The following is a 13,011-nucleotide window of genomic DNA, read 5'->3' as shown; positions in this document are numbered from 1 at the left end:
ACATATGTATTCTGAGGCTGAGCTTGTATTACTCCCCAGGTGATGCCAGGGAGCTGTGCTGGAATACATGATATAGAGAGGTTGTGGACTCTCCACTTTTGGCAGCTTTTAAGAGCATGTTAAAAATTTATCTAACAAGAATGATTTAGGAATCCTGCCTAGGATCCTGCCTAGAAGCAAAGAGATGTACTAGATCCCTGATTCTCACATTTTTGGGGCTCCCATACACTTTAAAAATGTTTTATACTGCTATATACTCCTAGGATTCCATGCTATGGATAATAGACATGGTCACTACAGTTATATTTATATGGTTGTAAATGTATACTTGCCTGAACCTTAATGCATTTGACCAATCCATTCCTAGTAGGGCTGTGCGAAATGGGCCCTATTCAATTTGGATTCAACCCAAATCGGGGACAGTGATTTGATTCGTTGATTTGGATCACTGTCCCTGATTCGTCTCGGCTGAAATCGAATCTGAAGATTCGATGCTGTTCTGGTGAATCAGTGATTAGGACACAGGCACAGCTTTAAAAGTTTTCTTCTACATACCTGTAGGTAGCAGGCATGGCTCATGATTGCTGCAGTGCTGGGGTGGATGGAGTGTCCCACAGGAGTATGGCGGGCTCTCCAGTGTGCTCAACAATGAACCTGGAAGTAGACAGGAAGTACTTCCGGACCACTTCTGGGTCTGCCAGGGAGTGCGCTGGGGGGCCCCCTCATATGCCCCCAGCTTGGCAATTGGCCACAGGGGGACCCTGGGTGCCCCCCACAGACCAAGGAGGCACCAGTTGCTGAGCTGGAGGGGGGGTGCCCCCTGTGTGCTCTCCAGTGGACCAGGAAGTGAACCGGAAGTGCTTCTGGTTCACTTCCGGGTTTGCTGCCGAATGCACTGGGAAGCCCCCCCCCCCCAGTGCTTCTGTGGGACACTGCATCTGCCCCAGTATCAGAGCGTTCAGATCCCCTGCTACCCAGAGGTATGTAGAAAAAACATTTAAAGCTGTATCTACATCTGAATTGCCAAATCTGTCCGAATCTCTCCAGATTGATTCGGACGTTTCCAAATTGATTTGGCGAGATTAAAGGGTCCTCTGATTCAATTCAGATTCAGAGATTCAGCCACCAAATTGGGCCGAGTCTCTGCTGAATGGAATCAGGGACCAAAGCTTTGCACAGCCCTAATTCCTAGCATCTGATAAGTAGATTGTTGCCTACAAAAGCTCATGCCTCTCTAAACCAGTTAGTTTTTAAGGGCACCTATACACGTACCCAACATCTGCTCTGACACATGTTAATTAGCACACTCCAGCAGACGCAGTATCTCATATATTCAGCATTCCCATTCTTCAAAATGGCGGTGGGGGTACTTTAACTAAAACTCATCAAACAAAAGCTTCTCTAATTAAAGCATCTCAGAGCACATGTAAAGCTATCTTAAGATGTCACCTTGCCATATTTTCTATAACTATATTGTAATTTATCCCACAACCTAAGCGAGATTGTAGGATTGCTCTTTGGGGAGGTGTAGGGGTTCATTCTTTCTTTTCTTCCCTTTCCCTCTTCCATTCTTTTTTCTTGCATTATATCTCAAAGTTTTCTGCATATCCTCAGGAGACGTATGCTCTACTTTAGGAAACACTGGATTGGATGGTGCTGTGAGGTCCCTTTCATCCCTATGTGCTAGGGTTCTAATTGCATAATTGCATATAGTTCTGCACAAAGACACAGAATGGACAGCACATTTTAAAACATCTAAAAGAAAATATTTTCATACAACTAGAACTCAATGTCACAGGATTTTATTGAGGCCATGACTTCAGCAAGATTTGAAGAAGGATTGAGTAGTTATACAATCTAATATATAACATAAAAATTAAAGCTAATGAGCATTCTAATAGCATTCTAATTCTACCATGCATTAGGGTTTACACAGCTCTATGCTGACGCCCTCTGAAAAACAGGTTCTCGCAACTGTCTTGAGTAAGGTATATGATCTCTTTTTCTGAAGGGTCTGATACTGGTATATTACTACATAATATGAGTTGGATATCTACAGTTTTCATTGGGAGTAATTTGCTTTTATTGTTTTTTAGTTTCCTCCAGATGATCCACGTTTTCAGAGCTCAAATATTTGTATGCCACTTACTCGTTCAGCTCCAGTGTGCAATCCCAGAACATTTATACGAGAACAGATCAATGCAATCACCTCCTTCATTGATGCCAGCATGGTATATGGCAGTGAAGTACCTTTGGCTAGGTATCTGAGGAATCGGACAAACCAGCTGGGTTTGATGGCTGTGAACCAGAAATTTACAGATGCAGGGTTAGAATTACTGCCTTTTGAGAACAAGACCAAAAGTATCTGTACTTTCACAAACAAGACAGCAAACATCCCCTGTTTTAAAGCAGGTAAGTTGTGTCCAGACCTTGAGATCATGAGAAACTTTCATAGATTAAAGACCCATGGGCAAACTGTGATCATCTTGTTTGACTTTCTGTGTCACCCAAGCTTTAAGGTTGCCTTGAGTGAATCCATCTTTGGTCTAGAGCAGATCTAGAACAGGGTGCATGCCTCTTGACCCTCAGCTCTTGAGGGTCACTGACAACTGTATTTTCCAATGGACAGGCCACCTAGAGTAGTGCTGAGGCTAGGGAATCCTGATGTCTGTTCCAGGGTCTTATGGGACTATACTGTGGTAGTTACAGACCTCCCAACCCCTCCCTCCTTGTCCTCAACTCCTATCTGAGCTCCATCCTCACCTCCTGTCCCTATCTCCTTGGGTTCTGTCACTCCTCTCCTCCCTGCACCCATCCCCTGGTATTGGAGCTAGGTTGTTCTCTTTTACCTCTGTCCTTATGGGGCTCCAAGCAGTACACAAGGGTGCCGGAGGAACAAGCCACTTGTTTCCTTTTTTGGCTTCTCCAGGGCACTTGGACTAATAACATCTTGCTTGGCTCCAGTTGCCTGGTGCTCAGCTGTTCTGTGGAAGTGCATACAAGGTGCAGCTACCACATGGACTGGACGATATGGAGGCTGCTCTGGGCAAAGAGAAGACCTAGATATTTTTTTCTACCAGCCTCCAACAAACTTCTACAGAAAATGAACTGTGTGAAGTATTTCAGACTCACAAGTTTGTCAGATTTGGGCTGCTATTCATAGGAGCGACACAACCACAATTTTAACACTGAAGCCTTTCCTCTGCCAAGTTAAAAGTTCTTGCTCCAAAGACTGGACTTCCTCAGTGAAATAGGTGTAAGAATTTTTTTAAATACTGACCAAATAATACCATGCATGCACTCTCACATTTGTGCTGAAAATATCCAGAAAAGATTCAGCCAGGGTAGATACTTGGACAGGGAATTTGAGTCAAAATGGTTTATTTAGTAAAATTATAAGCAATTGAAAACAGAATCTTTGGCAGGAAAAGTGCTAGTCAACCTTAACTAAGGGCAATTTTTCAGCTCCACTTCTGCTCAATTACTCCCAACCCAGTTTAAGAATCTCCTTTGTACATTTTAAAACAGTTCAATTACTTACTTAAATCTGCATCTGTTTAGGTGATGCACGAGCACCTGAAAATCTGGGGCTTACAGCTCTGCACACCCTCTTTTTGCGGGAACACAATCGCCTGGCTGCCGAGTTAAGGAAACTAAATTACCACTGGGATGGAGAGAAGCTCTACCAGGAAGCCCGAAAAATAATAGGTGCTATGACCCAGGTACCAGCTGGAATATCATTGTTGCTGCCATTTACTTAAGGCACTTACACACATGTGCGAAACCTGCTCTGATGCACTGGAAACCCAGCGCATCAGAGCAGACTCGATTAATCAAGTCTGCTGGAGCACATAAATTGCCACGGTCTGGCAGCCTCATGCATCACATGTGTGGGGTTTTCCCTTAATACTTGAGAGGCTTATCTTTGCTCTTATCTCTCTGATTGCCAGATTTGTGTACCTCTGCATTATATTCTGACTGTCTCCTGACATATCTTGATCTATTCTGATGTTATCAGTTGGGAGGTGTTATTGATGCAGTAGGACACTGACTATATAGAGAGATTTTTGACTGTGTTACCCCTCTCCTCTAGTTCCTTTGGACAACATCGCAGAATTTTTAATCATGAATTGAGTCCAATTCATATAAGGTTGATCGATTCTCTTTATTTTTAACTTTTTTTCTTCTTACAGCCTCTATCAGTGAGCATTCATACAGCTTGTGAATCTTTCAAACTGTTTTACATACTTTTATTTAAACCTTTGAGAACACTTTGTTGCATTTATTTAACACCATAAAGACATGTACTCAACAAGTTAAAGTCACGTTCAGAACTATTTATATTATTTTTCTCTATTTCTTTCAGTATCTTTTTCTTCTTCTCCCTTTTTGTTTCATTTTGGGTTTTTTTCTGGGGGGTGGGGTGGGGAGAGATTACCTTAATAAGTCCTTCTGTATGCCCCTGCTTCCTTCTTGTTTGGGTGTGAGCACAACCCGGATTTGGACTCTTCCCAACATACTCAGAACACCCCCAGTCCCAATCAAATAAAAAAAAAAACCCCCATAAAAACTGAACAGGGAAGAATGAACTGGACCTTTGTGTAACCTGACAAGCATCCACGGCTTCTTCCTTCTTGCGGTTTCTGTTCTTGTTGCACTACTCTTCTGAGTGGCTCATGAGGCACCCTATTTCTTCAGGGACTCCAGATCCTCCCCTCTGGTTGAGCCTTCTCTCCAGATCAGACCAGCTCCTGAGATTCCTCTGTCTCGATCCTCTCTCAAAAACACACTCAGCCTTCCCTCTCCCTGCACGCTGTGCTGCGACATCTCCAACTTCAAAGAACAGCTGCTCCGGAAGCGGCATTCTCCTGGTGCAATCGTGATTCCATTTTTTGTTCCCTGGATCTCTTTTTTTAACCAGTCCCTCTTCACACATCCTTCCCCTTAAGATGCTGTCAGGTGCCTTTTTTTGTTGCATCCTCTCATAGTTTTCATCTGCAGTGGTGTTATGCTTCTTTGGGTAGTTTTTGTTTGGGTGACATCGGGAAAGGAAGTCAGCCACCACATTGGCTCGGCTGGGCCTAAATTTGATATCAAAATGAAAAGGTTGTAAGGCAAGGACCCAACGAGTTATCTGTGCATTATCAGTCTGAGTGGTTTTTAGCCACTTCAAAGGGGCATGATCCATTATTAATGTGAACTTGCATCCTAAGAGGTAGTAGCGAAAATATTCTACCCCACATTTAATGGCCAGGCGCTCACATTTGATTGTGGTGTACCTTTGTTCCTGGGGTTGTAGCTTCCTACTAGCATAGGCAATAGGACTTTCCACGCCATCCACCTCTTGTGTCGACACCGCTCCCACGGCTTTGTTGGATGCATCCATCTATAGGACAAAAGGATGGTTGAAGTTGGGACTGTGAAGCACCACTTCCTTACACAAGGACTGTTGCATTTTTCAGAAAGCTTCCATATGTTCTTTGCTCCCCATGAGGGGTCCATTACCTCTTCCCTTTAGTAAGTCTGTTAATGGGGCTGTTACTTCAGTATAATGTAGAATGAACTGGTGATAGTAACTAGCCAATCCTAGAAAGGCCCGCATTTGTTTCCTTGTTTGGGGTGGTGTATAGTCTCAGATAGCCTCTATCTTGTCTGTTAGAGGACTAATACATCCCTGGCCTACCATGACACCTAACTACTTAGTCTCAGCTTTTCCGAGCGCACATTTTCTTGGATTTGCCATCAGACCAGTTAATCGCAACTCGTATATGACTGCCCACAGGGCTTCTAAGTGTTGCTCCCAGTCATTAATATAAATAATGATATCATCTATGTATGCCATAGCATATCATTGGTGTGGGGCTAAGATCCAATCTATCAGTCATTGGAACGTGGCTGCGGCCCCAGGTAGGCCAAATGGCATACATTTAAATTCATATAATCCCCAAGGTGTACCGAAAGTGGTTTTTGCTTGATCATCTTTTCGCACGCATAATTGCCAGTACCCTTTAGTCAAATCCAGTGTGGATATGAATAGTGCCTCTCTAGTAATTCACTAATAACTCTCTCTAGTAATTCACTAATTTGAGGCATAGGGAAAGCATCGAATTTTGAAATTGCATTCAATTTTCTGAAGTTTACACACAATCATAAGGTGCTATCTTGTTTGGATACAACTGCTAGGCGGCTATGCCATAGACTACGGGATTCTGTTATTACTTCCTGAGCCAACATCTTATCTATCTCCGTCTTGACAATGCTGTGCCGGGTCTCTCCAACTTCAAATAACAGCTGCTCCAGAAACGGCATTCTCCTGGCGTGATCGCAATTGTGTTTCTTGTTCCCTGGATCTCTTTTTTTTTAACCAGTCCCTCTTCACAATGTGTATCATTAGTGTAGCATGTCCTCACACTGAGAAAATGGTGGTGGTGTGCTTTGAAATAAAACACGTTCAATATGCGTTAGTTCAAAGTGCCGCCTCCATTTTCTCAGCATGGGGATGCGCTGCACCACTGATATACATGATGCGTTGACGCTTTTAATTAGCATGGATCACTAATAAAAAGCACCCAGCACCATGTCAGGAACACATTTAAAAATACTTAATGACTAAGACAATTTCTTACTCAGGTTTGGACATGATTTATCTTTCCTTCTTGGAACTGTCTGTGAAGATCGAAATGTTTTGAGCACATTTCTAGGTTGTAAGTCCCTCTGCTATGTTTTTATCCTCACAGCCGTGCTTTTTTCTCCTCTTTAGGGCTTTACACACAGTGCTCTGCAGATTTCCTTAACTACAGAGGAAGATTTAATGTTAGCTTTTGTGCTGGAACCCTGACCTGGCAGTTCAAGGGAGGCCTCCTTTTCTGCAAATACTGCATTTGGTGCAACAGCAGACAGCCTGTAACAGATCAGCAAAGAATCAGTGTAGGGCAGAACTAGGTTTGTTCTGAAGCTCCTTTTGTCAGAGGCAAAAAGCCAGGAGGAGGCCTGGCTCCAAGCCATCATGCCTTTGGATAAGATGCTGTTTGCTGGGCCTGTGATGTAAAAGAGTTAATTCCAAATCCATCATCCTGGGGTAGTAGCAGGAAGAAATGTCTGTGTCTCTCAGGCAGCACTTTTTGTCCTCATAGCACTGAGCTGCAGCAAGTCTGAGAGAGCATTCCCAGACCAAAATCAGCCTCATAGAGACAGTGTTTCAGGCTTCTGCATTGAACCCTCAACTCTGACATACTGCAAGAGCTGAATCTTGTGTGACTGGAGCTGTTTTGAGAAGGGCTTCTCCTTCAGTACCACAGATACAGAGCTCCTTGCTCACCAGAACCAGGTGTACACATCAGAAGCTCCTGTTCTGAGCTGCCCTGCTCTCTTCTGACCCAATTGTTTGACTTCCTACCACTGAATCTCACATGGGGTCAGAAATCAGCCTTTCCACCTGGGCTTTCCTGGCTTCAGTCTGTCAGGCCAGGGCTCCTAAGCCTTGTCTATACAATGGCAACAGCAGAACCTGCCTGAGTTGGGCTGCACATGCCCTACCACCTGATGACATGCTCCAATCCTGGAAGGTTGCCAGTGAGGCTGCACCAGGCCTGCAAGAGCAGGCATGGAGTGATGTGCCTGGAGAAGCCTAATTGATGGATTTCTGGGTTTGGAGACTTTTAATTAGCATTTTGCACTTCGGCAGAAAATTATGGCCAGCCAACATTGGAAAATGATAATTTTTTCTCCTTTAGAAAATGTATGCATGAGCTGCTAACCCTGTCTCCTTTCCAGATAATAACATACAGAGACTACCTGCCCCGTGTATTTGGAGATGAGAAGGAGAAGTGGGTACCACTGTACAGTGGCTATAATGAGTCAGTTGATCCCACTGTGACAAACGTGTTTTCACTGGCTTTCCGATTTGGTCATAGTACAGTACAGCCTTTTGTGTCCCGGCTAAATGAGGATTTCCAGCCTTCAAGTTCATATCCCTGTGTTCCTCTTCACCTCACCTTCTGTGCTTCCTGGAGAATTGTAATGGAAGGTAAGCATGCTTCACTAGGTCCATGATTGCAATCCTGCTCTAACATTAGAGCAAAGACTCAACCATGTACTTAAACAGGTAATTAACTTTAAATGCCCAGCTAAATCCCATTGGATTAATTGGTTTTAAGCCCATGTTTATGTTCCTTGCTGAATTTGAGCCTAAAGACACTTAGATTACTCTTAATTTGTATCTATGTACCAGAACATTTGTTAAAGTTGCAGTTGGTAACTAAGAAAGTTTTTTCCTATATCTTGAATCCTACTAGTCTGACACTGAAATATCCTGCTTAGTCATTTTAAATCAGATGATCTCCCTATTCTCACCATTATAAGAACTGTATAGCTTTATCTAGAGTTAAACAGTCTGTACTCATAAGCCAATAGCCCTCAACCCCCTGCACAGCTCAGAGCATTATCAGAATTTCATGAAAGATGCGTGCCCCCAGTGGCTGTGGTGGGGGGCATGGCTGTGCTGGCAGTGGGAGTGGGGTGGTGGGAGTGTGGTGGTGGTAAGCTGGCAACTCCCGCAGATGCCGCCAGCACTGTCCTGGTACACATCCCTTATATATTTATAGGCTGCCACCAAGTCACTCCTGAGCCTACAATTTTTCAGGCTGAAGAGTCCTGTGTCTCTCAGCTTTTCCTCATAAGGCCTGCTCTCTTCTCCTCTAATCATTCATGTGGCTCTCCTCTGGACTCTCTTGAACTTCTCCACATCCTTTTGGAATTGCAGAGCCCAGAACTGGACACAGTATTCCAGCTGTAGTCTCACCAAAGCTAAGTAAAGTGGGAGGATGACTTTTCAGGTCTTGTTTGAGATGCATTGGAAGATAAGGGCTAGAGTTTTGTTTGCTTTGCTGGCTGCGGTGTCGCATTGGTGGCTCATGTTCATTTTGTGGTGAATCATGACCCCCAAGTCTCTTTCAGACATGGTGCTAGCTAGTGTAGCACTGCTGAGCCAAAAGTGTGGTATGGGTTCTTTCTCCCAAGGTGGAGCACCTTGCATTTCTTACTGTTGAATGCCATCAGGTTTTGATCCATCCACCTTGTAAGCCTGTTGAGGTCAGCCTGGATTGCCAGCCTATCCTCTAGGATAGCTGTACTTCCCCATAGTTTTCCTGCACTTCCCCATAGTTTGGCTAAGTTTGCTGACAACACCAGTCTGCTTATAACACTTGAGTCCAGATAATTTATAAACAAATTGAGGAGTACAGGTCCAAGAATGGAGCCCTGGGGGACACCACTGGTTACAGTATGCCATGTTGATTTGGTTCCATCAACTATGACTCTCTGGGTCCATCCATGGAGCCAGTTCCCCAGCTATTGGATTGTGAAATTGTCTAAGCCACAAGTTACCAATTTTTCCATGAGGACATTGGGACACCAGGTGAAAGGCTTTCTTGAAGTCCAAGAATATTTTGAGTCCTGATGTTGAGTTCTGATGTTGGTCTGGGCCTCCTGACACTTCAGTGATACAGTAAATAAGAGTTTAACTTCCTAGCCCATGAGGTTCTTCAGGAGGGCACATAGGGAAGCTGCTCTACACATGGACTATGAGTCAGGTCATCTATTGCACTGGCACAGCACCTAGCACAGTGTGAAACTGCTGGGATCAAGCAAACAGTCATTACAGCAGGTGGTAAAATGATGAGTGATGGGGAAGAGTTACTTGAAGATTGTAAGTGCCAGAGTGAACAGAGAATTCCTCAGTGGAAATCAGCAGGGGGAACCAAGAACAATCATTTAAAGCTAAGAAAAGGAAAACTTAAGTTATATATTTGGAAAAGTGTTCCTGAGAGGGAGGAACTAAGTGATGGCCAAGTCTCCCAAGCTAAGTGGTAAGATTACTTTGAAACCACAAGGGAGGCCACCTAAAACTAAACAGCTTTGGAAATGTAAAACAAACAAATTCCCATTCTGACCAGGGCCTGACCTAGCTCACTCATAGTCAGAGTTCAGGGGGAAATTTCTTCTTAAGTGTTTTTTCAGTAAATAGTGGTTGTTCCTTGTTGTTTCTCTTATCTCCCAGACATTGACTGACTCTGACATGTCTTATTTTTCTTGAAAAAAATTTCAGCTAACAATTAAGTAATTCCTTTTTATCACCAAAGACCCAAAAGTCCAGTTTCTAAGTTTTCCCTGAAAACTCGAAACATGTTTAATAGGTGGGTATAAAATGACCAATAAGGTCTCTAGATTTTGTTGTTGTAGGCAGCTCATTGCCACAAGTGACAGCAGTGTGTTTGATATAGAGGTGGTCTACCCATGTCAGAAAAATCTGACAGGTGGTGTGTGTAGCTGCCATATTGGAATCCAAGATGGCTGCCATGAATTCATGTTTAGTCACTATTTCAGCCCCCAGTAGGGTTAGAAAACTAATTCCAATGAGAAAACCAGCATTGTATGAACCAAAGAGATCAATCGTAACATTTCTGTCATGGTAGCCATATCAGATTCCAAGATGGCTGAGACATTAGCATGTATGTATTGACTCAATGTAATTTAAAAATCCAGTAAATAATACTTTTAATACTAAAACCTCACAAATTCTACTACTTAGGAGGCCTACAGTACTGAAAACATTATAACCCAGCCTAGCATATTTATTTGAGTTGTACTGAATAAGACAATACTTTTATATTTTGGAAAGCAGATAAGTCAGATAGTAATACATAACTTAATGGCAATGAAACACACAGACATATAGTTTGGCTCAAGACAATAGGAAAATATAATAGTCTAATCCAATGGTAATATAATAGTAATACAATGGTATATATAATATTAATCCAATGGGTCATTGCAGTTTTTTCAGATCTTTTCATCACTTGAATCCATTTCTGAATCTCTGTAGTTATATGGATTGCAACATGTTTTCTCATAGCACTCACAGTCACGAGTGCATGGCACATTAACCTGCTTGCATGAACATGCTGGAACCTAGCATTCCATCTTGTACTTGCAACTTATTATCTGAAGGTAACATGCTAATAATGGTTCAAGTGTGTTTATGATAGGAACATAAGCATCACTTTCAGCATGCCAACCACACTGGTCAGGTGATCTCAGTGGTGGATTAGGTTTGAGTGCACTTTGCCAAACAAGGCTTTGATAACTGGCTCTACATACATGATAAACAAGGGAGTTGTACGTAGGAAGAAGTTTATCCAAAGCTTTTCCTTGATCGAATAATTTCACTCTAATATCCAGAAGAATCATAGAAAGTTAGGGTTGGAAGGAACCTCAGGAGATCATCTTGTCCAACCCCCTGCTCAGAGCAGGACCATCCCCAACTAGATCATCCCAGCCAAAGCTTTGTCTAGCTGGGTTTTGAAAACCTCTAAGGGTGGAGCTTCCACCACCTCTCTAGGTAACCTCTTCCAGTGTTTTACTACCCTCCTAGTGAGAAAATTCTTCCTAATATCTAACCTAAACTTCCCTTGCTGCATCTTGAGACTGTGCTCCTTGTTCTGTCATCTGCCATTGCTGAGAACAGCCTAGCTCCATCCATTTTTGAACCCTCCTTCAGGTAGTTGAAGGTGGCTATTAAGTCCCTTCTCAGTCTCCTCTTCTCTAGACTAAATAAGTCCAGTTCTCTCAGTCTTTCCTTATTCATAACTCCCAGTCCCCTCACCATTTTTGTCGCCTTCCACTAGACCCTCTCCAGTATCTCCACATCTTTTCTGTAGTGGCCCAAAACAGAACACAGTACTCCAGATGTGGCCTCACCAGTGCTGAAAAAAGGGGAAGAATCACTTTCCTTGGCCTACTGGCATCACACCTACCAATGCACCCCAGTATGCCATTAACCTTCTTGGCAACAAGGGCACATTGCTGGCTCATATTCAGCTTATTGTCCACTGTAACCCCCAGGCAGTGCCATAACAATTAAATTTGGCATCTGGGGCAAAGCCCGCAGTGGCAGCCCACCCTCACCCTGCACAGAGATCCAGGGCCCCATGCCTCCCCATGCTTGCCTGAGAGTACACACAGTGGCAGGAGCCACCCTTCCCCCACCCCCGCTCCCCCCAAATGAGCTGCTCATAGCTCCATCCCACGTCCCGCCCTGGCAGGGCAGTGCCTGTTGGTGCCCCTTCACTTCAGCGCCCCGGGCAGTCTCCCTGCTCACCTTCCCTTTGCTACGGCACTGCCCCCAGGTCCTTTTCTGCAGAGCTGTTGCCCAGCCAGTTAGCCCCCAGCCTGTACTGGTGCACGGGATTATTCTATCCTAAGTGCAGGACTTTCCACTTATCATTGTTGATCCTTGTGAGATTCCTTTTGGCCCAATCCTCCAATTTGTCTTGGTCACTCTGAATCCTAGCCCTACCCTCCAGCTTATCTACTGCTTCCCCAAGCTTGGTGTCAGCTGCACACTTGCTGAGGGTGCACTCTATGCCATCTTCCAGGTTGTTGATGAAGACATTGAACAAAACTAGTTCCAGGACCAACCCCTGCTGCACTCTACTTGATACTGGCTGCCAACTAGACATTAAGTCATTGATTACTACTCTCTGAACCCAGTGCTCTAGCCAGTTTAATATCCACCTTACAGTCCATTTATCTAGCCCAGGGGTTTTCAACCCTTTATAATAAGTGTACCCCTGGCAGCCGGACTTGGAGTGGGGAGGAGGAGTGGGGGTGGCACACAGCTGGACGTGGAGCAGGGGGTGGTGTGTGGCCAAACATGGAGTGGTGGTGTGGGGTGGTGGATGGCAGTGGTGGCTGCCGCTGCATGCAAACTCCCCCGTTTCCTCTGTGTCCGATCAGCTAGGCAACATCTGTGCAGCCTATAGAGGGGCACTGCTGCCCTTGACCTGCCCTGGCCCTGCTCCTTGGAGGCGGTGGCATGGGGTCGTGGGTGGCAGCGCTGTTCCTGCCCTTCTGTGTGTACCCCCTAGGGCCTTCCTAAGTACCTCTGATCTAGCCCATACAACCCCTGACCTAGCCCATACTTCCTTAGCTTGCCTGCAAGAATGTTGTGGG

General features: G+C 44.3%; 1 protein-coding gene across 1 annotated transcript in view; it reads left to right on the top strand.

The window, feature by feature from the left end:
* Positions 1-2,030: 2,030 nt before the first annotated feature.
* Positions 2,031-13,011, top strand: part of LOC109289040 (myeloperoxidase-like) — a 31,750-nt gene continuing 20,769 nt past the window's right edge. Inside the window, exons 1-3 of the mRNA XM_019504949.1 lie at positions 2,031-2,412; positions 3,562-3,722; positions 7,774-8,026. Coding sequence (XP_019360494.1) covers positions 2,139-2,412; positions 3,562-3,722; positions 7,774-8,026 — 688 coding nt within the window. The 5' untranslated portion in view covers positions 2,031-2,138. The remainder of the gene's footprint in view (positions 2,413-3,561; positions 3,723-7,773; positions 8,027-13,011) is intronic.

Source organism: Gavialis gangeticus, unplaced genomic scaffold (genome assembly GCF_001723915.1).
Source record: "Gavialis gangeticus isolate Ggan-Ray unplaced genomic scaffold, GavGan_comp1, whole genome shotgun sequence".
NCBI classification, from domain to species: domain Eukaryota; kingdom Metazoa; phylum Chordata; order Crocodylia; family Gavialidae; genus Gavialis; species Gavialis gangeticus.
This window is presented reverse-complemented; position numbering and strand designations above follow the sequence as displayed.